This window comes from Microtus oregoni, unplaced genomic scaffold (genome assembly GCF_018167655.1).
Source record: "Microtus oregoni isolate MIOR12 unplaced genomic scaffold, Mior012 000020F_ref0000438, whole genome shotgun sequence".
Lineage (NCBI taxonomy): Eukaryota > Metazoa > Chordata > Mammalia > Rodentia > Cricetidae > Microtus > Microtus oregoni.
Window position 1 is genome coordinate 8,013,154 of NW_024543079.1, and position 24,865 is coordinate 8,038,018.

Below are 24,865 nucleotides of genomic sequence, written 5' to 3' on the forward strand. Positions count from 1 at the left end.
TCTACAATGCATCCAGAACGTTTTTGGGGGGTTGTATGTTTTTTGTTTTTGTTTTTGTTTTTTCAACATAGGGTTTCTCTGTGTGGCTTTGAGGCTGTCCTTGAAGTCACTCTGTAGATCAAGCTGACCTTGAACTCACAGAGATCTACCAGCCTCTGCCTCCAGAGCTCCCAAGTACTGGGATTAAAGGCATGTGCTACTACTGCCCGGCCAGACCTTTTTTTTAACCACGAAAAAAATCACCTCAGCCTCTTGCTCTAATCCCTTCTGGTTTTTCTCATGCTATTGAGATAAAAACCCCCATGACATACAATGTTCAAAGTCACTAGGAGCCCCAGTTCTGTTTTTTCTGACTTTATCTGTTTATTTTATGAATCCAATCATTGACTTCAATTTTACCAAGCATAACCTTGCCTCAGGGCCTTTGCACTTGTCACCTCTTCTGACTAGAATGGCCTTCTACCAGATAAACATGGCCATCTTCTTTGGCCCCCATCACATCTTCATTCCTATTTAGAATTTAAGAGCTCTTCATAGTCAATTTCATTTAAATGTGGCAGCCTCTTATATAACACTTTGTCTCTCTTCCCTGCTTCATGTATCCCTTTAGCATTTATCAGCTGGAACTCTGCATTTATACTTTACCTTTTATTATGTATATTTTCCCAAATAGAGTGCACTCCACAGAGACAGGATTATTCTCTCTGCTTTGTTTACCATTACAATGCAAGTACTTAAAACAGTTTCAACTAGATAATGCGCACACATAAATATGTTATCAAATCAATGAATCTTGAACCCTAAGAGACAAAATAAAGTTTACAATTATTTATTGAAGAAGTCCGAAGACCATTGTTAGATCTGTTTAGCATCCCTGCTAAGTCATGAGAAGATACAGCTTCTGTGGTAGGTAATATTGTATCATTCCAGAAAAGGAGCTTGAGGCAGAGACACATTGGAAATAAGAACAATCTACAGAATTCAAAGTGTGATACCCTTTATCACAATCCTTATTAAAGCAGCTCTTGGGGGAACACAGTGGAATCCTAGGGAGGGACAAGAACACAGGGCACTTAGTTTGTGCCTTGCTCAGTACATTATGGTGTTGAAATATTAAATGCTCATGACAAACTATGAGAAAGATGCCAGTTTCATACCCTCCTTAAAGCAAAAATAATTCTACTTGAAGATGTTAAGTAACTTGCCCCAGGTTACACAGCAAACAAGTACAAACAAAACAAAACCCTGGCAAAATGGGTCCAGTAGTAGCTTATAGTCCAAGTGATGAGAATGTAAGTTTTGATTTAAAATGGTGATCTTTTCTTGAGATGCCTTCCCAAAGAATGGAAAGTATCCTGAGTGCCATAAGAGAATGTAACACAGCTATAGCAGGCGGAGCTAATACAGAGCTGCATGGAAAGCTAACCCCTAAGAGTCAGGGCTAAAGGTAGGGTTGGACTACCAAGAGCTCAACTCCAGATGTCAGGCCCCAGTGCACAGAATGAAGGCTCTTACTTGAAGCCGATGTCCAGTGTACATGTAAGGAAAGTAACTTGTTCACATTTCCTGTTGCTAGGATGAGAAGCTCGAACAGCAACAACTTCAGGAGGAAGTGTTTATCTTGACTTTACAGTTTCAAGAGCAGAGCACAGAAATCAAGGCATGGCTGGGGGTGGTATGAGGGCTTGAAACCACTGTTACATCATTTCTGCAGCCAAAAAGATGGATACTTGTGCTCTGCTTGCTTTCTCTTTCTTCTACATCTTACCAAATTGAGCACTGAGACTAAACATCTCAACATGGAAAGGACATTAATACATCATTAGAAGGAGACAGTCCAAATAGAGGAAGTACAATGTTCTGGACACTACAGGCTGGCCCTCCTTAAACACCTAGAAAGTCTCTCTGTAGAGTACCCTTGTAACTGGAAGGCCACTTGTTTGTCCTGGCCACCCAGAACTGAAATAATCACACAGAAACTGTATTAATCAAATCACTGCTTGGCCCATTAGCTCCAACTTCTTATTGGCTAACTCTTACATATTAATTTAACCTATCTTTATTAATCTGTGTATCATCATGAGGTCACAGCCTACCAGCAGAGTTTCAGCACATCTATCTCCAGCAGCAGATCCATGGTGTCTCTCTGACTCTGCTTTCTTCCTCCCAGAATTCAGTTCCATCTTCCCCGCCTACCTAAGTTTTCCCTATCAGGCCAAGGCAGTTTCTTTATTCATTAACCAATGCAAGCAACACATAGAAAGAAGGACCACTTACACCAAACCCTCCTCATACCTGTTTATTTCTCTAAATGCTCTGAGTACACATCCTCACAAGACAAACAGAATCCTTGTCAAATAAAGCATGCACGTGTTCTATTCTTTCCTTTCCCTTTGAGGTAGAGAAACAGAACTGGGCCTCAGTCATTAACAGAATGTCCCACAAAGCCAGACCATTTATAATATTCCCACCTCTGAAAATACCTTTTATGAGTTTCATAAAGACAGGTTTCTGGTCAGATAAAAAGGACTCCATTTTTATTAAAGAGGAAAGGATCTGATATTGTAAAACTAGGCTCCCCCAGGAATTAGAGATAAAAAGACCTTTTTGTTGTTGGTTTTATAAAGAAAATGCTAATATCTAGTCTTAAGAATAGTTAAGTAAAAACTGATATGGAATATGTCCCTAAAATGGAAATTAACATTGTAAAGCTATGATTTCCCCCACAATGATCGTAAGAGTTCAAAACTATTTGCTAGATGTGTAGTTAAGGAATAAAATCTATAAATAAAAGCAAGGTCATTGAATGAAGTTCACTAGAACTAAATTAATGAGATGTTTATTTGTTTTATCCACTTGTACAGAGTTAATTTCACACACATGCACACACACACAAAAGAGTTTTAAAAGATTCCAAATATAATTTTATATTAACATTGAAATATTTTCTGACATGGAAAAATTCTTAGACATATATTTAAAACCTAGTAAAGAGAAATTTTTTCATGTAGTTCTACAATATATTCAGAAATAGAACCAATGGCATAGACTTTTTCAATGAAGAAATAGTTTAATGGTTGAAAAGTTTGACTTGGTTTTACACATGTGGTCGAATCATCATTGTGGGAATTTGTATTCTCCAGCTACTCACAACCATTCATAGAGGGGAAATACCAGCACCCCCTGCCCTAATTCATGATGGGACCATAATCTTGACTTCCAAGGCAGACAAGTTCACAATGAGAGAAGGAAATTAAGTGTAGATGTCCCAATCAAAAGAGAGCTGAACAACCCAGTAACACATATATGAGTCAAAAATATATTTAAAGAAAGAAGTGGCTTAAACTTTGCAACATTGTTAAACTTTGCAATATCTATTTATATAATTCACTGCATTAACATCCTAAGAGAGGGGAGGAAATGTATCATTACTACAGTGGATTCCGTTAAAGCCCAGCAGGATTTCAAAATAAAATTTCCTTGAATATGATAAGTGAAATGGACCTTTTAACCTGCCAAATGATAACTACAAGTGACCTACAAACACCACATGCACGGATAAAAGAATAGCATCATTATCTTTGAAATTGGAAAAACACATATGTCTATCATTATTCCCATTAAATACTGTATTGTTGACCCTAAAAGACAAAAATAAAATGAGCTAAAATATTGGAAAAAAAAAAGACTGTCATTAGCTACAGATGCTGTGATTATTTACATAGATAACCCAAAGGAGTCTGAATACAAATATTAGAATTAAAACTGGTATATTTCCCAAGACATCCACATTGAGGAACATATTCCATTTCTATTTGCCTAACAGGGATGTGGTATTTTTGAAAGATACTATTTATAATTGCAATAAAAATGTAGACAAAGGACATTCAAGAAGCCCCCCCCCTGCCAAATAGGTACATTATACTTATGATGGGAAAATACGACATCATACAAATAGACTAATATAAGAGGCGAATTATCTTCAAGCAATTACAACAAAAAACCACAAACATTTTTAATGTGTGTAACGGATTCAAAAGTTTATTTATGCTAAGAAAAGATGGCTACTTAAGACAGACTTGAAGAAGTTCAATACTCAGCTTGTGAGAAAAGTATCCAGTGCTTTTAACCACTGAGCCATCTCCATCTTTGGAGATTCATTAAGAGAACACAATGTGCATGCAGGTTTGGTCTATCAGAATGGCTAAACAAAACAGAACTTCCGGACTCATACCTGCATGGGAACGTGATTGAAGTTAAAAGCAGCATGGCACATCAGTCCTGTAATTTATTTTGGTAAATGATGCTAGACTGCAGGTGTGCACTTAAGAAAGATCATTTTATCAAAGGCATCACTTCCAAATTTTTAGAAGCATTTAAAAAATACTGTTAGACCTTGAAAGAGAGAAAGCATTTCTTCAACATGACTATTTTGTTTGGGTTTCTCAGAAGCTAAATCTACAAGGATTTCAGTGGAAGGCTATTTAGGTGGCCACATTGGACACGGAGAGGGAGCTGCAGGGGAGGAAAGAATGAATCAGGGCGATATATATTAGCCAGCAATTCCATCAAATGCTGGATTTTAGAACAGAGCCCAAACACAGCCACTGACTCATTCACTCTTTCTCCTTGAAAGATGAGTACAAATGCATGCAATGAGTATTTTTAAAAGCAAAACTTTTATTTTCAATGGTTTTTAGGTGTCATTTTTAGTTTTCAGTTTTGTTTTCCTGGTGATTCATGCTTAGAGTCATTGATGATAGCATTAGTCTACCATGAATTGGAAAATGTCTTATTGTCTTCTTCACTGCCATCACCACTACTAACCCCACCCCTAACCATACAGCCACCAACACTTCAATGTTTAAGACGGAGATGAAAGCCAGTAGGATGTGGAGTAACCAAAACAGTGATGAAGAAACATGGATACCCATCCGTCAACTTCCTTTCTCTCGTGATTACCAGATGTCTTTAAAACTTAACTAAAACTCCTTAATTCCCCTGTGTGGTCACAGGGTTTATCCCATGGCCTTAACTAAAGAGAAAATGAGGTGTTTGAGACTGTGTGTCTTTCAGTAGAATGGGGCTAGGGCACCAACAGTGTCTGCTACTGTTTACCTTTCTCTCTAAACTCTCAAATAAAAATTGAAAGTCTCTGGTGAATTCAACCATATTAAAATAAACAACTGATTTATATCCAAAGGCAAATATAAGACACAAACAGAGAAATGTCCTGTTGTTGTTGTGTGGGGGATAGAACCCAGGGCTCTGAATATGACAGGCAGATACTCTGCCCCTGAGGTGCGGCCCAGCCCTCAGAAAGTTGTTTTTTTTTTTTTTTAAAAAAAATAAGACTTGTTTTATGAAATAAAGAAACCAGTAAATCAACACAAAGAGGCATTGCAGCCAACAAATATTAACAGATCCTCAACTCATTTAGTAAATAGGGAAGAACAGACAGAAATCTCTGTGAAATCACTTACCAGGTAGCCTAGGCTTTCAAAGCTGATGATGCCAAGTATTTTTAAGGCTATCAGAATATACAACCTTATAGAACACTGAACAAGAGAGTCTAAAATTCTCGCATAACTTTGGAAAGCAATTTGGTATGACTCAGGGAATTTGTACACTGATAATCTCTTTGGTCCATCTATTCCTAAGTACACCTTGGTATCTATGGATGCACTGAGAGGAAGGGTCTATCATCTCAAGCTGGTCCATTCAGGCACTGGAGGGTGTTGTGATGACAAAGGGCTGACTAGGAAGCACCGTCTCAAGAAGCAGGCGTCCAGAGCATCTGCCAACTTTAGCCTGTCTGCAAGAAGGGCAGACCACGCCTGGAGTGGGTCTGTCTGGCCTTGGAGGTGGAAGCCCCTTTCAAGTCAACCAGGATTAGTGAGCCACACCCCAAATGACAGATGATAAAAGCCCATGGGATGTAGATAGGTAGGACCTAGAATATGAGAGCTGAAGTCTCTATTTCTTCTAACAAAAGATTCTCAATTGCAGCCGAAGTGTTGGGTCCACCTTAATGGAGTCGAGTATACATTCAAACAGGTTTTTAAAAAATTCATATATTCATGTGAGCCAGGCACAAGAGAGACCCATCTGGAAATAACTCTATGTTCAGTCTGAGCTGGAACGATAAGATAAACCTGGGAAAATGACATTCATGAACTGAAGAGTAATAAAACACGGCTGATGGATCTCCAGATGTCCTAGAATGATGAATGGAAGTCTTGGAACATTTGATCTTCATGTGTGAAGAGAAGAAAGAAAAACTAGATGACCTGTTATTCTGGGTCATGCGATTATATTGTTGACACCAAATAAGAATTTGGGGTGATTAAGATGAAGTTCTGTAATATCTGGTATGTTGATGTCAGTGGTAAAGAGGAAAGAAGGAGTCAGTGATGAGAGGCATAGAGGGTATAACACCTTGCTTCTTATGTAATCATCATGTGATTATTCCATTATCATCCTGTAAAAACAGACAAATTTTATAGATTTTATATTAGGGCAAAGAAAAAGAGAAGCTTTTTAATATAATACAAAGCAAGAGGAAGAAAATAATAAAATTATTAAAATGCAATTTATAGAACACAAAACAAAAAATACTCCATAGCTTTAATTAAGGTATACAATTAGAGGTATTAATGAAGGAAGATTTAAATAGTGTTACAGATTAGAAGGACCCATAGTTATAGACCTGTTCTTTGCCCTCAAAAAAAGATAAAAATGAATCTGCAAGAATCAGTTCTGTTGGAATAGCTTTGAAATTTTATAAAATTATTTCTAAGTTCTTCTGACTTTTTTTGACACTGGTTCTTATGTAACCGTGTTTACTCCCAAATGGTATGTAGACAAGGATGACTTTGAGCCTCTCATCCTTTCTTCTCTACCTCCTAAGCCCTAGGATCACACGTGTGTGTTCTTCTTGAAGAATAACGGGATAACCACACCCCCAGAAACATGGAAAGGGAATAATAATGAAAGAGAAGGGCTTGTTCTGTCAAGTGTTAAAACATATCATCCCAAACTTAATAAGGAGGTAGTGTCATACTAGGATCTATGACTCAGTGAAGGCTGAAACATATGCCAGGCTATAAAATAACCCATCGTGGAAATGTGGCATTTTAAATCATAGTGGAAAGTTTTCACTGGCCAAATAATTGTCCTAAGAACACTGAAAGAATTATGGGTAAAATTTCTACTGTGTGCAATGGAGAAAATAAATTCCAGATGGATGACAGGATTAGGTATAAAAAGAAAAAAAATGGTAGTCAATAAAAAGTCATAAAATAATTACTCATTGGTGTTTTCTATTGGCCTGATCTGTAACAAGAAAGAGAACCTGCCCTCAGCTGGAAAGACAAGGTAGCCTAGTCCTACTAGCTTGAATATCACCATCATAACCCCCATCAGACAGGCCCTCATCCATCGCCATCTCTCAGCCTTTCCTGCTAAGCTAACCATCTGCTACTCAACAGGGAGCCCCTCTTCTGCTAGACAAACCCTCCCCACCTTCAGACAAACATTCAGATGAATCAGTAGAAGCCCCATTTCTCTCTTCATTCTACTGTCTACTCAGTGATTCGACCATCTCAGCTCTCGCTACTGTCTTGCACTGCTGGAAGGCAGATGAGCTCCCTCTTTAACATTAGGCTACTGAGGTTCCCCTGCCTAAGCAGCTTCATCACTTCATCCTCCTTTCACCTGTCACAGTGAAAAAGGGACTTCTCCCCACACATTCCTGCTCTTGTCTTTCCAGGGTGCTCCCAAGTCAGCCCCTTTCCTCTTCTCCACCCTTCCAACTTGTGGCCCTTTGGGGATTATTTTTGACTAGCCTAGCCATGGTAACCCTTCCAATCTTTGTAAATGAACTGGTTTATTTTTTTTGCCTCACATCTCATCTCTCTCATCTTTTACATTTTCTTGATCTTCTTAATGAAAAGATTTTGCTCATTGCCCTTTATCTTCTACTTCTTTTTTAGCCCTCTCCATGTAGTGTTTACACAACCAGTCTCCCTACAGTATTATTACTCTTGATGCAAGTGTTGGATACTAGGTTCATTAGCAATCTCAAGGCCACATCTGAGTTGACCATTCAACCATATCCATCACTGACTGCTAAGCAGTCCTATCCCAACTCCCTCTCCCTCCATAGCTGCTGCAGTGACAACTCAACTTTCTGCTTTCCTAGTTGCTTCTCTTCAACACTGGCTCCTAGTGCCCCCATGTGTTTTTCTCCTCACTGTTGAGACAAGTTTCTCTTAGCTGAGTCTGGAAACTGCCTTTCCTCTCTTCTCTTGCTTTTGCTGCTAGACCTATTCCCAGGATACGATTTTAATATCCAAACTTTGGCCTTGACCTTGTCTCTCCAAAGGCTATTCACCCACTCTGGTTGGGTGTTCTACATATACCTCAAGAACATGCAGAAAAGTTGAGCTCACAATTTCTCTCCAAAATTAGTCATCCTTTAAGATCCTTCCCTATATGAACAATAGCCTGATTTCCTCAGTTATATTTAACAGTGCTGGGGCCCTCCCTGACACATCCTGTCATCTTTGCCCTCATCCATCATCATCAATTCATGCTGGTTTAGCATGAAAGAATTCTACAGTTCATGTCTCTTCTAGACTCCTCGCCCTGCTGCAAGCTAACATCCTTTATCTCCAAAATGACTGCAGACTTAACTGATTTTCCTTTTTCCACTCTTGACCTCAGAAAGCTATCCACCACACTCCCAATACTCCCTTTTCTCTAAGTACTCTATTTATCCATCAACTCTGACTTACATGCCACTCAGTGTCCTGGCTTGCTAGCCTAGCTTTTTCTTTGCTCATCGTTCTCCTAGTATTATATACCCTTACCTGAGAGTTCTGATAATTTGAATGAAATAATTACAGGTATAGCTATTTAACACATTTATTTAATGTTCCCTGGATCACAAGCTTTGGATTTGGTCACATTTCCCTTTGTTAGTTGGTTAATCTTAATGTCAGTAACAGTCCCCTCATCACATTAATTAAGATATGTTTGTGGAGAGGGAAAGGGGGTTAGGAAGAAGCAATAAGAATTTTGACTCATTTTAAAAGCTGTAGAACTTTAAAGTTTGTACTTAAAAACTTTAAAAGGCAAGTGAAAATCTGTAGGAGGAGGGGGCCGCTTGTTCTTCCTGGCCACCTGGCTAGCTTAGCCCTGAAATAACCACACAGAATCTGTATTAATTAAATCACTGCTTGGCTTCTTATTGGCTAACTCTTACATCTTAATTTAACCTATTTCTAGTAATCTGTGTATCGCCGTGTGGCAGTGGCTTACCGGGTAAAATTCCCAGCGTCTGTCTCTGGAGGTTTCATTTAGTTTCTCTGACTCTGCCTTCTTCCTCCCAGCAATCTGTTTAATTTTTCTCACCTACCTAACTTCTGCCCTGTCAAAAGGCCCAAAGCAGTTTCTTTATTAACTAATGAAAGCAACACAAAGACAGAAGGACCTCCTACACCAAAATTCCTGCAAAAACAAAAAGACTAACAGTCACCAAAAAAAAATTTGTAAACTATGCAAAAACAAATGTGTCTTTACAAAGGGATAGTAGTGACAATGCCATAAGATAAAGATGAGCAAAAATGAAGACACATACAGGAAACTGAGCACGGGGTGTAGAGAGCATGCTCCTAAAAAGAACCAATGCAAATGACTAATTAAAAGTGGAAAAAGTTCTACTTTCCAGTATTCTAAAAATGGCACATATACTTAATTTTTTAAATAGTCAGTGTGGGAAGAAACCAGGCCTAGGCATATTCTTCTGCTAGGAGCCCAGACTCACACAGACTTTCTGGGAGGCAATCTGGTAATATGTGTCAAAATCTCTAAAAATAGGATCTACTTAGGCCTAGTAAATTAATTGCCACAAATTTTCTTGAGGACACAAGCAAAGTTGCATGCAGACTCTTTTGTATAAGAATGCCCATCAAAAAAGCTGAAACTGTGAAATTTGCCAGAACATGGATGGAACTGGAAAATATTATATTAAGTCAGGTGACCCAGACTCAGAGTTTCAAATATTGTATGTTGTCTCTTGCATATAGCTCTGAGTTTCTAATTTTTATGTGTGCATTTTTGTGGGAGTGAGTTTTGGTCAAGGTAATGATGCTCCAAAGGAGCCCACGAGAGTGGAAAGGTGGGTTTTAAGTAAAGAGGTGAACAGGGGCACTAGAAGCATAAAAACACACAGGCAAGTGCAGAGAGATGGGGGAACGGAGTTCAGCAACAAAGAACAAATGACCATCTTATAAGAAAACCTGTACTTTGTGTGGTAATTATAAAATGCATGTTTAACTTCATGATATCCACAACAATGAAATTTTCCAACAGCTTTACACTCAATAAAAAGAGAGAGTTATTATGACCACAATACAGTCACATGCTTCCAAGTGGCCGTTAAAATGTTTGATCTCAAAAGAACATTAGAATTTTAGGAATTTTTAAGGTCTATGCCTTTCTAGATATGAAAGAAAGTAAAATACAGCATACACAGTATAGATTAATTTTGACAAAAAGTAAATTCAGATTTTATATTTAAAAGATGTATATGCAGCTATATTCCCACACATTACTGGAAAGCTATCTTTGGATTTGGGTATGAGTAATTTTGTTCATCCTCTTTTAAGATTTTTGTTTTATTCATTTTTTTCATTTTTTATTTCTATTTTCCCTTTTAACCCTTTTATTGAAAATTGATTCTTTTCTCATATACTATATCTTGATTGCACTGTTTCCCTTCCTTCTACATCTCCCTGATCCTCCATACAGATCCACTCTCTTTCCGTCTCTGATTAGGAAAGGACAAGCTTCTATGAGATAGCAAAATAACAAAAAAATAAAATATAGTGATACTTTACAAATATTATCAAAATTGTACAAGGCAAACCAAAAGAAGGAAGGAAGCCCAAGAGAGGCACAAGAATCAGAGACCCACTCATTCGCACACTCAGGAGACCCATAAAAATACTAAACCGAAGCTATAATATATCTTAAGAGAACATGGTGCCGACCAGAAGATCTTTTTGTATATTCTTAATATCAACCAATTATATGCATCATGACCATAATGAGAAAAACTTAAATAAATTTTAATTTGTTTTTTTTTGTTTTTTTATTAATTTATTTATTTATTAAAAATTTCTGTCTCTTCCCCGCCACGGCCTCCCATTTCCCTCCCCCTCCCCCAATTAAGTCCCCCCCCACCTCAACCCGAAAAGCATTCAGGGTTCCCTGTGCTGTGGGAAGTCCAAGGAACCCGCACCTCCATCCAGATCTAGTAAGTTGAGCATCCAAACTGCCTAGGCTCCCACAAAGCCAGTGCGTGCAGTAGGATCAGAAACCCATTGCCATTGTTCTTGACTTCTCAGTTGTCCTCATTGTTCGCTATGTTCAGAGAGTCCAGTTTTATCCCAGGCTTTTCCAGACCCAGGCCAGCTGGCCTTGGTGAGTTCCCAGTAGAACATCCCCATTGTCTCAGTGTGTGGGTGCACCCCTTGCGGTCCTGAGTTCCTTGCTCGTGCTCTCTCTCCTTCTGCTCCTGATTTGGACCTTGAGATTTCTGTCCGGTGCTCCAATGTGGGTCTCTGTCTCTGTCTCCTTTCATCGCCTGCTGAAGGTTAATATTCAGGAGGATGCCTATATGTTTTTCTTTGGGTTCTCCTTATTTAGCTTCTCTAGGATCACTAATTATAGGCTCAATGTCCTTGGTTTGTGGCTAGAAACCAAATATGAGTGAGTACATCCCATGTTCCTCTTTCTGGGTCTGGCTTACCTCACTCAGGATAGTGTTTTCTATTTTTACTGCTGAGTAGTACTCTAATATGTATATATTCCATACTTTCTTCATCCATTCTTCCATTGAAGGGTATCTAGGTTGTTTCCAGGTTCTGGCTATCACAAACAATGCTGCTATGAACATCGTAGAGCATAAACTTTTGTTGTATGATAAGGCCTCTCTTGGGTATATTCCCAAGAGTGGTATTGCTGGGTCCAAGGGTAAGTTGATCAGTAATCTACAACACATGGGCACAGGAGACCACTTCCTACATATAACCCCAGCAGCACAGACATTAAGGACCTCATTGAATAAATGGGACCTCCCGAGACTGAGAAGCTTCTGTAAAGCAAAGGACACTGTCGCTAAGACACAAAGGCAACCCACTGACTGGGAGAAGATCTTCACCAACCCCGCAACTGACAAAGGTCTGATCTCCAAAATATATAAAGATCTCAAGAAACTAGACCGTAAAAGGCTAATCAACTCAATTATAAAATGGGGCATTGAGCTGAACAGAGAATTCTCAACAGAAGAACTTCAAATGGCCAAAAGACACTTAAGGTCATGCTCAACTTCCTTGGCGATCAGGGAAATGCAAATCAAGACAACTTTAAGATACCATCTTACACCTGTCAGAATGGCTAAAATAAAAAACACCAATGATAGCCTTTGTTGGAGAGGTTGTGGAGAAAGGGGTACACTCATCCATTGCTGGTGGGAATGCAAACTTGTGCAACCACTTTGGAAAGCAGTGTGGTGGTTTCTCAGGAAATAAATTTTAATTTGACAATGGGGAACTGATTACAGCATATGGCTGAGGCTCTATCCAGAGAAGCATAGCATGATGATTAAGATTATATGCGCTGAAGTTCTGAGACAGGTGTTCCGTTCCCTCTTTAGAACCTAAGAGTATATGACCTTGACCAAGTTACTTAATTCTCAAAACTTCACTTCCTTTATCAGCATGGAGATAATACACACTAGGCAGAGTTGTTTTGTAGCTTAAGTGAAATAATCTATGTAAAGTTTCGATCAAAGAGTAAGCACTTAGTAAGAATACCTGCTTTTATTATGCTGAAGTATAAATAGATCTGGTAATGATTTACATGAATTCTTCATCCTCTAAAGGCTTATAAGTGGAAGTTTGGGGAATCATTTTCTTTCTGGCTCAGCATCCTCCAGCCTGTTGTGAGAGGATGCTAGAATCAACCAGAAGATGCTGAAGGAAAGACTGGCCTATTATAGAAGCAATCTCAAGAAAAGTGTGCTCATTAGGGTGAAATATTGGCATAAGCCATGCATCAACCTCTTCATCCAACCAACAAATGGATATTACACATCTACCAAGCAAGGGATTAAGAGACTCAGCAGCAAAATGAGTCAGCTGACTTCTTGGAGCAAGATGAGGTTCTTCTATTTGGGCACATGGTTACTGCTAGATACAGGAATTAAGAAACCAAGGAAGCATTTTATAAAGTTGGAGAACACTTGGCAGGGCCCAGGAACTGAGTTGGTAAAATGATGGCAAAGCCATTTTTTATGCATCAAATCACAACCTACTTAGGTTTTCTGTGCCCAATTAGGTTCACTTCACCAGTAGGCTTGCTCAGTGAGTGAATGAGAAGCTGTCAGTCAAATCCAACCCACTGTCTGATTTTGAATATGATGTTTTATTAAAATACACCCATATTTATTCATTTACAGATTTTCTGTGGCCATTTTTGTGCAAAGTCAAGAGATTGAAGCAGAGGTAGTATCAACCATCAGTCATGACATATAATGCCTAATCCTTTATAGAAACTTTGATAGACTGTGGTCTTGGTGAGTAGAACTGGAGAAATGATGTGGGAAGTGACATCAGGCTTACAACGTTTCCCTTCTGCAGTTCCAGGAGCTGTTCCTCTTGAGTCCATCCAGGGAGGGCCCTTTGAGGAGAAGATCTACATCCAGTGGAAACCTCCCAATGAAACCAATGGGGTCATCACACTCTATGAGGTAAGGAAGCTCCTGTGCCGCTTCAGATAGTTCAGCTTCATTCAGTGAGCTACTTCAAGGGCGTAGAAGTGAGTGAGACACAACTTGGGCATATAGTTGGGCTGTTTTGATTATCCCAAAGACAAATACATGTGGATATGCCTTGCATTGATATTATCGTGGTTCGGAGGAGTGATCTCTTCTACAAATGGGTCAATAGTTTAAGGCATCAGGTTGTCCTGATGTAAAAGAGAAAGACCTGGAAGACAGAAGTTAAAGTTTGTACAGAAACCACAGTGCTCATGGCAAATCACCATATATATATATATATATATATATATATATATATATATATATATATCAGTTCATGGGTTTTAGAAAGACTCCTATAGTTATTTTCTGTTTCAAGGGTAAAAGATTCCTAAGTTTTAACTTGCTGTATACGCAAAGCATATTATATCATTAGCCAACTGGTAGTTCCTAATCCTCCCACCCATCAACAAGGTTTTTTCTTATCATACATGAAATAGATCATATTCAGGAGGAGCACACCTACCAAGCAGACAACTGAAGATGATTAACCAAGCTCTCTAGAGGTCTGTTGGAGAACAAAAACATAACTATCTCCCCAAAGGCTGATAATCTAAGTCAAGAACCAGCATGTGGGTAAAATTGCCTTACCTATAATTTATGTATTCTGAGACAGCATGAGCTTCTAATACTGGACAAAGTAGAAAACAGAGCGATAAAGATGAGGGGCCTGGATGCTGAAGTTAAAAATGGTATACATTGTGTCCTAAAAGCTGGTCCATAGTCTCAGGTCCTCCTTGGTAAGCTCCTCCTTTCTTCAGACCTGATCCCTCATCTATAAGACGTAAGTGCCAATCACTGCTTCAGACTATAACACATCACTCCCAGGCTGAGATGTGAAACCTAATCTGCTCAGGGACTCACGCCACTAAGCAACCATGCAGAGACAGGCACCCGCAAAGTGCTTGGAAGGGAACTAGGCACAGTGTAAAGCTTTTTTGAGTCAAGGATCAGGGTTGATCTAATGCACCCATAAGCTTTCTAGAGACATGAATGGTCCACGGATATCTATGAAGCAAGAGGTTATCAGCATGTACAAAACACCTTGTCTCACTGGACACCTGGTTTCAAAAGATCTATATAATGTCCTCATTTTAGAAAGTTATTTCTGGGACCTTGGTACAGCTCTCAGGATTAATGCTTGGAAGGAGAAATACAAGCACAATAATGTCTATGATCCTTCTTGGGCCACAGAGAAAAATATTTCCTTCTGTGTTTATTAAAAGAGAAACATTCATATTGGCACATTTGACTAGGTAGGGAATAGTCAAAATATTGTCTGAAACAAAAATCCTATAAATTCACAGTTGTGTGTTTTTCATTGTAGAGACCACAATCAGAGAGAAATAGAGGAAGGGAAGGAAAGAGACAGAGACAGACAAACTGACATGGAAATTTATTGTTCATAGCAGCTTGTTTTTCATACAGCAGGGTAAAGATCCATGATTTAGAGAGTGATGGTCCTATCACGTGAAATTTCTCCATTGTAGAAGCATACACATTCAGAGTTCATGGACCAGCAACATCGAAAAGATTTTAGAAACCAACATAAGCTAATTTACCATCTCTTATTAACATTTAATTTAAAAAGACATAATTCCAAAGCTACAAAAGGATATCATTTCAGAATAAAAGTCTCTGAAATTGAGTGAATTTAGCTTTATGAATAGCTCATGGTAATTGCCTTATTTTTCTCATTCAAAATGATGACAGCTTGGTCATGAAAGGCTCTGCTTCTTGCACTTACCTGCTCTTGGAAAGCCCTAGGTTCCACTCTTTTAAAAGCGTCCCTGAATCTCCGCATAGACTTCTTTCTCAAGAGCTCATCAGCTTTTATATCATAGGACTGTGCATTGCTCTGGACTAGCAAAGCAATACTTGCCATTCTGTGATTAGACTAAAGAAACAGATGGACAGAGAAGTGGCCCAAACACAGCTGTGAGTGAGATATGTGGATTTGTAGGATCTGTGTGAGGTACAATCTCTGGAGCCCTTAGACACAAGGTAATAGGAAGATGGAGAATCTTGTCTGACTTATTTGATTGTGAACCCAGTGCCATGTGGAGACTCGAAGACCTGAATTAATTTCCATAATGGACTCTTCTAGAGAGGGCTCTGTGGCGATATTTTCAAGTAACTCTGTGGGCTATGATTATAGAGAACCAAGGCCAGTAGATTGCTACTGACTGACATTTCTGTGAGCCACTTGAGAACACACCAAAACTCTTGGGGGATTCTGTTTTTGTGTGTCTTGTCCATTGTATTCCGTGTGTAAGCATGACTGGGACGGTGCATGTCACAAGCTAACGAGGACAAAGCATGGTAAGAATGTTAATGTGGAGGTCAGGCACCAGATCAGAATCCAAGTTTGCCTCATTACCGTGTGAGGACTGTGACACATCGGATATCCCCTTAGGACTGCAGGCTTCTCGACTGGCAAAAACCTTGAAAAATAGTAATGTAATTTACTAGATGAGGCTGCTGCAAGGGTTCATATTAAATACGTATTTAGCACAGTCTTGGAATTTAGAAGTAATGTGTTATCTATTAACACTGCATAGAAATGAGGAAATTGAGGGACAGAAATGTGACATGTCACGCGGTCATCAGTTAGGATGGCATATCCTGTCTCCTGAACTCAGGAGAAGCCTCTGATAAAACACAGTGTGGCTCATGGACCAGCACTGCCTGGGAGCTTCAGAAATGCAATGCACCAGGCCCCATCAGTACTTCCTGAGCCACAGTCTCCAGTGTAACCAAACCCTGATAGATTCATAACAACTGAGAAGAGCTTTCCTAGAAACGTGGGATTTTAGAAAGTTCTTGCAGTTGACAGAAGAGCATGCACTCTTGAGCAGAGAGAGGTGGGGTTCACTCCACAATGAGCTCAAGCTAGCCTTGTCCCTGAGAACAAGCAGTAGACCTTGCTTTTAGAGACATCTATTGCGAAATATGTGTTTATGAGGCAATTTCCAAATTTAATTAGATGAAACCAATTTGCTTTTTAAAATTAGGATCTAGCTGTAATTTCCAGAGAGGAATCCATAAATTACAAAGCACTCTCTTCTAGCCTCAACAAAAACCCTAATATTTTGTTACAGAGAAAAAACTAGGGTGACACAAATGGAAGAGAAATTCGGATTTTCTGTGCCTTTCTATATACAACCCAACCTCGACTCACCAAAGCCAAAGCAAAAGCATGCACACATGTGTGTGCACACACAAAAACCCACACACACACATGAGAGAGAGAGACAGACAGAGAGACAGAGATACAGAGAGAGATAAAGAGAAAGACTAGTTCCCATTGCTGAAACCATGTATCTTAAACAGAGTGGGTCCAAGCAGTGCTCCAACAAAATTTCTTCCCCTTTAAATCCACATCACACAGCAACCTCTGGAGTTATCCTTAAACAATCTTGTACCCCCCAAATCCAAGCGGCTTTGATTAAGTACCATTCTGTCTTTGAACTCTGGCCTCCATTTGATAATCTGACCACACCAGAGGCGAAGAATCTCAAGCTACAGAACCATGGCATTAGAACTTCAGTCAGCAAGATCCTCCGCTGGTAACTCCCATGCACAGTTGAGCATACCAAGCTCTGTTCTGAAAGGTATTCTAAAATTCCACCTTTTGGACCTTTAGAAGGAGGCAGTGGAGGTAGTGAAAGAATTACAAACTCATCTAGAAACATCTGCTTGAAGGAAGCATGACAGTCGTGCATGGAAGACATGGCTGTCTGCTAAGGAATGCTCTTTACGGTGGGCTCCAAAGAGCCGAGTATTTTCATCAACAGTGTAGAAATCTTGCTATTCACACAGATTTGACGCCTGAGTGGGATTCCAAGGTTCATCAGTCAGGGCCTAGATGTGAAAGAAGGACAGGGACAACCAGAATTCCTCCAACCCAGACCATGACAATAGCCGGAATGAGGTCACTTAGGGCAAAAACCTGTCAAGCAATTGTCTCAAAGTTCTTCAATAAAATCACTGAGAGACAAACTGCTCAGAGCTCATGAAAAATAGTAATCAATATGTGTTTTTGTTCCAATTCAATTAATTGTGCTCATCTCTGCCCCAAAATAAAATTCACACCACATGAGGGAATTGGGCCAGAAGATGTTACACTTGCAACTGGGTTAACGAAGTGTGAAAATATTTAAAATTCAGACATATGAAGCTTACCAGTAAGCCTTTCTGTTTAGCAGTCAAAATCACCAAGTTTCTAATTACAGAGTATAAATCTGAGAAGCTTAACGGGAATGAGAAGACCCTAATGAGGCAGGAATGGGTGTCTTGATTATACTAGACTTGATTGACATTTATCTTGCAAGCTATTCTAGGTACCCAACATTCAGAGTTAAGCAAAACACAGACTTTGCCTCAATAAACAAGGCAGCATTGCTGTGTGGGAACGCCTTTAAAAGGTATGATAGGTCGGAGAATTGTCAATATTTTTCCAGCATACAGATGGCTGGATTCAGCCTGAACATAAAGCAGGGACTCCGGAAATCAGCATAGTAGAATGCACTCCAAGACGGCAGCGAGTTCTGAGGCAGAGGAGCTTTGAGCAGGATCAGAGCGAACAGCAACTTTGATGGAGAGAGGTAGCCAGCTGTGTGTAAGATCAGGGTTAAGGGCTCAAAGAGGAGGCTTCTGGACCTGGATGCATGCACACACCACCTTCTGCCCTTTAGCTTGAGCACAGTGAGTACTTAGGCCCCACCAATACTGGGCTCTCATGTCTATGGTCCACAGAGAAACATTGGGAAGGATGCAATATGGTCCAGACGGACAGGAGGTAGGAAGGGATCCGCTGAATCATGACTAATACAACCCTAAGCCTGAATTCGAATAATTTAAGACAGATCTGTGTTAATTAGGATATAAGATTTCCATAATGCAGACCACTATGGGGTCTGGTAAGCCAGGCTGGTAACTAGATAAAGAAACCTCATGATTGTTTTGAATTGCTAATGACAGAAATATGAACATTATCTGTTATCCCAGATGCTGTACAGAGAATCCACAGGAAGTTCTATCATTTCTCCTACCCAAATAGTCCCAGGTCAGGCCAAATGGCCCCATTTCCACCAAGCCTATTCTGAGTGCCATCTGATTCCTGGACCATTTAGTGGCTCTTGTCTGCACCCAACCATACCCCACTCCCAGTGCACTGCCGATTTCATCATGCCAATCATGTTCCTTGACCTCCCCTGCATTTTAGGACACTGAGTCATCTAGCCTCTGCTTGCCTCTTCTATTTGAGTTCCTATTAATTGCTATGTCCCAGCTCCCCCAGCCTTCCATCACTTTCTTAGGCTCCCCAAGTTTCCTGCAACCTTTAGAACGCCATCCTTCCTGACTTTTTTCCCTTGTTAGGTTTTGTTCCTCCTGTTCTTTACTTACAAGAGGATTTGCTCTCTACTTCCCTCTTTGTGCCAGACTGATTCTTCTTGTTTACGTTTTAGCCACTTGCTTTTTTAAATGCTTTTCCACAGACCACACTCAATTTGATTATGTACCATACTGTAGCCTTATTTAAGCCCTTGGACTTTTAGCACCATGAGTTATGGGCTCTGCGATGATTAATTTTCTGTGTTATCTTGGCTAGGTCACAATGTCTAGAAGTGCGGTCAATCGTTACACTGCACACTTTTGTAGAAGTGTTTGGGGTGAGATTAACTAGACAAGTGTACTGTGGATAAACCAGATTGACTTATATAATATGAATAGGGCCCCCGCCAATCAGGTGAAGATTTGGGTAAAGAGAAGGCTGAGCTCTGCTGAGTGAAAGGAATTCAGCCAGCAGACCTTCAGATCTGAACTTAAAACATCAGCTCTCTGATTCCATGTCAGCCTTTAGTCTTGAACACCCAAAACTGTAGGTTCTGCATAATATGTACTCATTGAACATTCTTTAAATGAAAGTGTAGAACTGTGCTTTGTCTTATCACGAGGTATGGGGAATTTATGTCTAAGTTATTTAGTGGTTTAAACCTGGTTAAAGATTAGTGTTGCCTCTTATTACTCCTCAGTTTTACTTTGAACCTAAAACTCTCCCAAGAAGGGAACCCACTTTTGTTTTCCAGACAGGGTTTCTCTATGTAGCTTTGGAGTCTGTCCTGAAACTAACTCTTGTAGACCAGTCTTGCCTCGAACTCACAGAGATCCACCTGCCTCTGCCTCCCGAGTGCTGGGATTAAAGGCATGCACCACCACTGCCTGGCAGAAAGGAACCTATTTTTTTTATCACATTTTGAACCCTTGAGAAATGTATGTAAATGAATAATGAGATAGTTACACCAATGAGTGAATAGCTAGATAGGTTTCACTGCAGTCCAAATAGCTAAGGAATTCTTTCAGAGGGTCCTAGCTGTGTGATTTGAGTATATTTGTTTGCCTGTTAATTTTAAATTTATTGAAGAAACTTCAATGAAGATAATACAAGATGTCAAATAAGTACAATGCAAAATAAACCCAGCCTCTACTATCCTATTAAGTACCTGCTAAAAAAAAAACACAGCCTGGACAATTGCTTACTCCATCTTAGTGGGCTAGCCTCTACCTGCTTCCGATGCAAGACACTGAAGCCAACTTATTCCTTATTCATAGATAGATGCAAGGTGCCTATGCTCTTAAAGGCTTAAATTTTGAGAAGCCCTGGTTGGCCTTTCCCCCCTCAAGATTACTGCATGAATAGGGTATGCGGTATTGGCAGACACACTGGGAGACAGCATTGCATCACCATCCCTTTATGTTTGATAATTGCCTCTTATAACTCAGATGCAGTAGCCCACCACAGACTTTATTTATGACTCTTCCGCCTCTCCTAGATAGCAGAAATTGGTTCTATTGTTTTTCATAAAATTAAGAAAGATACACATGCACACAACACATAATATTTGCCCAGAGGTATTTCCTAAATTTTAAAAGCCGGGGCTCTGAGATGTCTGGGAGCCATTTCTTATTTTAGATCCCCCAGCTCATCACTCACTCCTCATAGGATGCTTCCTTCCAGAGACTTTAGACATGTAGGCATCTCTGGGTAGATGCCACAGACAGGGCACGGTGTCTGAGTATAAGAGGCAGGATGACGGGTATGTTACTAGGAACAGCTCTGCTTGAAAAGGCTGATTTCTGACTCTCAGAGTCTTGAAGGAAGGAGACGTGTGCTGAAGTAAGTTGCATTTATGCACGTAGGTTCATTATTACCACCTGTCATTCCCCTGCAAGATACCAATGGTGCCTATATATTTGCCTTGGGTGCTCTGTTTTATTCTATTACACCATGGGTATCTGTGATGGAGCCGGGGAACATGGTGAAAGACATCATTAGATGTGTAGCACATGTTACTTAAGAACAGAAACTCATTCTCCAGGCAATAGGTTTTCCAGAAGAGACATCAGTCATTCAGTTCAGCTGTAAACTGTGGGAGCCATTGCATGGGAATGCAGTGTAGATATGCAAATACATTTGTGTTTGAGTGTTGGTGTGTTTGTGGGAGAGTTTATATTTTGTGAGTCTTTTTTGTGTGTGCTGGTGTGAGTATAAATAAGTGTGTGTTCACATCTGATGAGGCATCTGTGATTAGTATTTACCCTTATACCATACTCAGCTTCCTAACTCCTTCCCTAGAATTGCTCCAGCTCACGGTAGAGAGGACGGTAACCTCTTGGGAGAGCTGCCCCGTCATCTCAAGAGGCTCCCAGTTGTAGCTCATGAACTTCTTGTCATAATATCATTCAGACATTTGCTGAGGGGAAATTTTAGATTAAAGAAAAAAATCTCCTGGAGAGATGAAGGATGAACATGAACCATGATCTTATCCCTGTATTTGCCCAGGGTGGCCTCTTTCATGCTTCTTATATGGAACTGCATTTTGATGCACTGCGTGGGACCAGAACCTTTGTAGGGGACCCCTCTGTACACAGTCACATGACTAGTGAGGGACACTTCCCCTGGTGGCCATGTCCTTTTCAATACACTGCCCAGAGGCGGTGTGTAAGTTGCTGAGAACGTCTTTAAACATCGTTGGTTGTTCTCTTTTCATGGCTGATGTTTTACCACTCACTTCTATGGAATTCTGCCAGTCTGGGCAGTGCGGCTTTGCTTTTAAATGGCTGCGTGGTGTTTCTGTTTGGGTCAGACTCCTTTAGTGTTCAGGACATAAATGAATTAGAGCTGCAAGTTTTCATCTGCTATCAGGACAGGTGGTAGTTCCGAGCCCCTGGAGGCTGGAATTCAAATTTGCCATTGATTCCAGCTTATCTCTGTCATTGTTTAGGAAATAGCAGATGGCTTTTCTTCTCCTCCCCAACCGAATTGGATCTTTTCTTTTCATTACTTTTTACTTTGCTCTTAACTTGGAAGAAGTAATTCCATTACAACTGGCACCAAAGAACAGAACTTTGCTCTAATTTCTTGTGGTTTCAATGCATGTAGACACATATATACAGACACATAACACATGAACACATAGTCATACAAACACCTGGATGATTAGGCCCACACATATAGAATATGTATGTACATGCCTATATGCACAAACACATATATATGCATGCATATATGATACATGTATAATAGACAAGCACATGCAAACACACAAATGGATACACTTGCATATGCATAGAGATTTGTATGTTCATACATATGCATATAATGCATGCATATATATATATAAATCTATCTATATATGTTTATATGCATACACATGCATGCCTGCATACCATGTCCTTAAATTTGTCATAAAGGTGCTCATGGCTTTCTTGATTTCTTATTTTGTTCTAGGCATATTATTAACATGTGTCTTTTACTGAAAGTCAGATTGGGAATTATTCAGTTAGGAAAATTAAATTATTCACTTTTGGTGTTCCATTGGCAAATGATGAATTGGAATTAGTCCTCCTCTAGTTTGGGTCTTAGTTTCCACATTTATTAACTAGGAGATTTAACCAATAGACTCAGGGGGTCTTGCAGGCCCTGACATAACCACTTGAGGGCCAAAAATTAGATTAATGCTACTCCTAGTTTCATGAAGCCCTTACCTTATTCTTCTATGTGAGACCTTTTTGTTCATTCTGTATGTGATCTTCTTATTTATCCATTCATGCATAGCAGGTCATTTATTAGACATGCAGAATTTTGAAGTACCTTTCATATACTTATTATCTACAGAAGTCCATGTATCTATTTATATCTTTTCAACTCATCCTTCTGCCTCTTCCAGTGTTCTGAATGCTCTACATAATATTTTCACATTTTATATAGTTTTATAATAAACATTTCTCTGTAATCATTTGAAGTATTTTCATTCTAGGTTATATTCCTAACATGCCTCCCTATTGATGAATATAACTGTAGTTCATTCCCCTTGACTGCTGTCTATTAGTCCATCATTTGAGTTATTAGAATGTACCTTGCACACACAAGGGATTGCTCCCACGAGGTTATTTTTATCAGTGTACTGGAGTGAGCACCATCCATTCAGGTCAGGTAACACAGGACTGAAATCTTAGCTATTGTTAGTAACGAGGCAGGAGGATCACAAGTTGAAGGTGTTCCTGGTCTAAAGAGTGAGTTCACAGTCAGTTTGGGAAACATAACTAGCTCAGTGGTAGCTCATTTGCCTAATAGTCATGCAGTCCCAGGTTCGATCCCCAGTACTAACAAGAGTACCACTATACATTACTTCTATTTATTCAAGTATGTGTTTTGTCCTGTGTGTGAATCTAGAAGATGGGTAATGTGTTATAGTTAACTCTGTCCCCAAAAAGCCAAACAATTTTCTGAACTAGTTTAACCAGTTAACATTATTTTAAGAAAAATACAAACACCATGATGACTTTTGGAGCCTTTTTCTTTTGATATTGTCATGCTCCTTTTGGCCAGGTAAGTGTCAAATGGCATCTAGTTGCTTCTCCCCATATAACCCCAAGATCATAAATAATCCTGAATAAGGCTGAATCTCCGCCTTTCCTTGTTCATCTGTATTTCATTCTCTGTGAGATTTCTACTCTTGCCATTTGCCTTTAAATTAGATTGCACATTCCTTTCTCTTGCTATGTGATGCATTTCAGAACATATTTTGATACTTATCCTCTTAGTTACCCACATAGCTTGATACGTTTACCCTCTGTAAGTATATTTTGAAAACATAAGTCTTTTATTATCAAATTCAGTCTTGGATTGTCTTAGTACAAGTCTCTGTTCCTGACAAGTCCTTCTCTAACCTGTAGACAGAAGTTTCTGTCCTGCCTGGTCCTGCAGCCATTCGGTTCCAAAGAAACACACAGAAAATTATATTAATTATAAACTTCTTGGCCTATTAGCTCAGGCTTATTATTAACTAGCTCTTATAACTTAAATTAACCCATAATTCTTATCTATGTTTAGTGGCGTGGCACCTTTCCTCAGGAAGCATTCTTATCTTGCTTCCTCTGTGTCTGACCAGTGACTGATTCTCTGCCTTTCCATTTCCTAGAATTTTCTTAGTCTGGTTGCCCCACCTATACTTCCTGCCAGGCCAATGAGCATTTAATTGAGCTAATACAAGTGACAAATCATTACAGTGTACAAAAGCATTATCCCACAGCAGTTCCCCTTTTTTTCTTTTCAAAATAAGTCTACCCTAACCCAAGTCAAGAAGAATAATTTCCTGTATTTCTACTAATATGTGTAAGTTTTGCTCCTGAGATAGGTGTTTTATCCATTTGCAGTTACTTTTATATATGGTGCAAGATGGAATATACAGTGTGCTTTTTCCAGTGTGGAATAAATACTTTAGTTGAGTCATCTCAGTTTACTTTACTAGCTGTATATCTAGTTTACCCCTAAATTCTTGATATGTTTTATATTTTCTTCTGTGATTTCTGTCTTCCACTGGCCTCAATAACAACCACACATGTCCAAAATTATTATGGTGCCACGTTTAACCTGAATCTCTGATAGAGCACATCCCTCTGCCTCATCCT

General features: G+C 39.5%; 1 protein-coding gene across 13 annotated transcripts in view; it reads left to right on the forward strand.

The window, feature by feature from the left end:
• Nucleotides 1–24,865, forward strand: part of Ptprt (protein tyrosine phosphatase receptor type T) — a 1,081,821-nt gene that overhangs the window by 701,027 nt on the left and 355,929 nt on the right. For all 13 annotated transcript variants that reach the window (XR_005976047.1, XM_041670836.1, XM_041670844.1 and 10 more), the window contains exon 9: nt 13,710–13,819. Coding sequence is in view for 12 of the 13 variants with exons in the window: in XM_041670836.1 (XP_041526770.1) it covers nt 13,710–13,819 (110 nt within the window). In the remaining variant the exon portion in view is untranslated. The remainder of the gene's footprint in view (nt 1–13,709; nt 13,820–24,865) is intronic.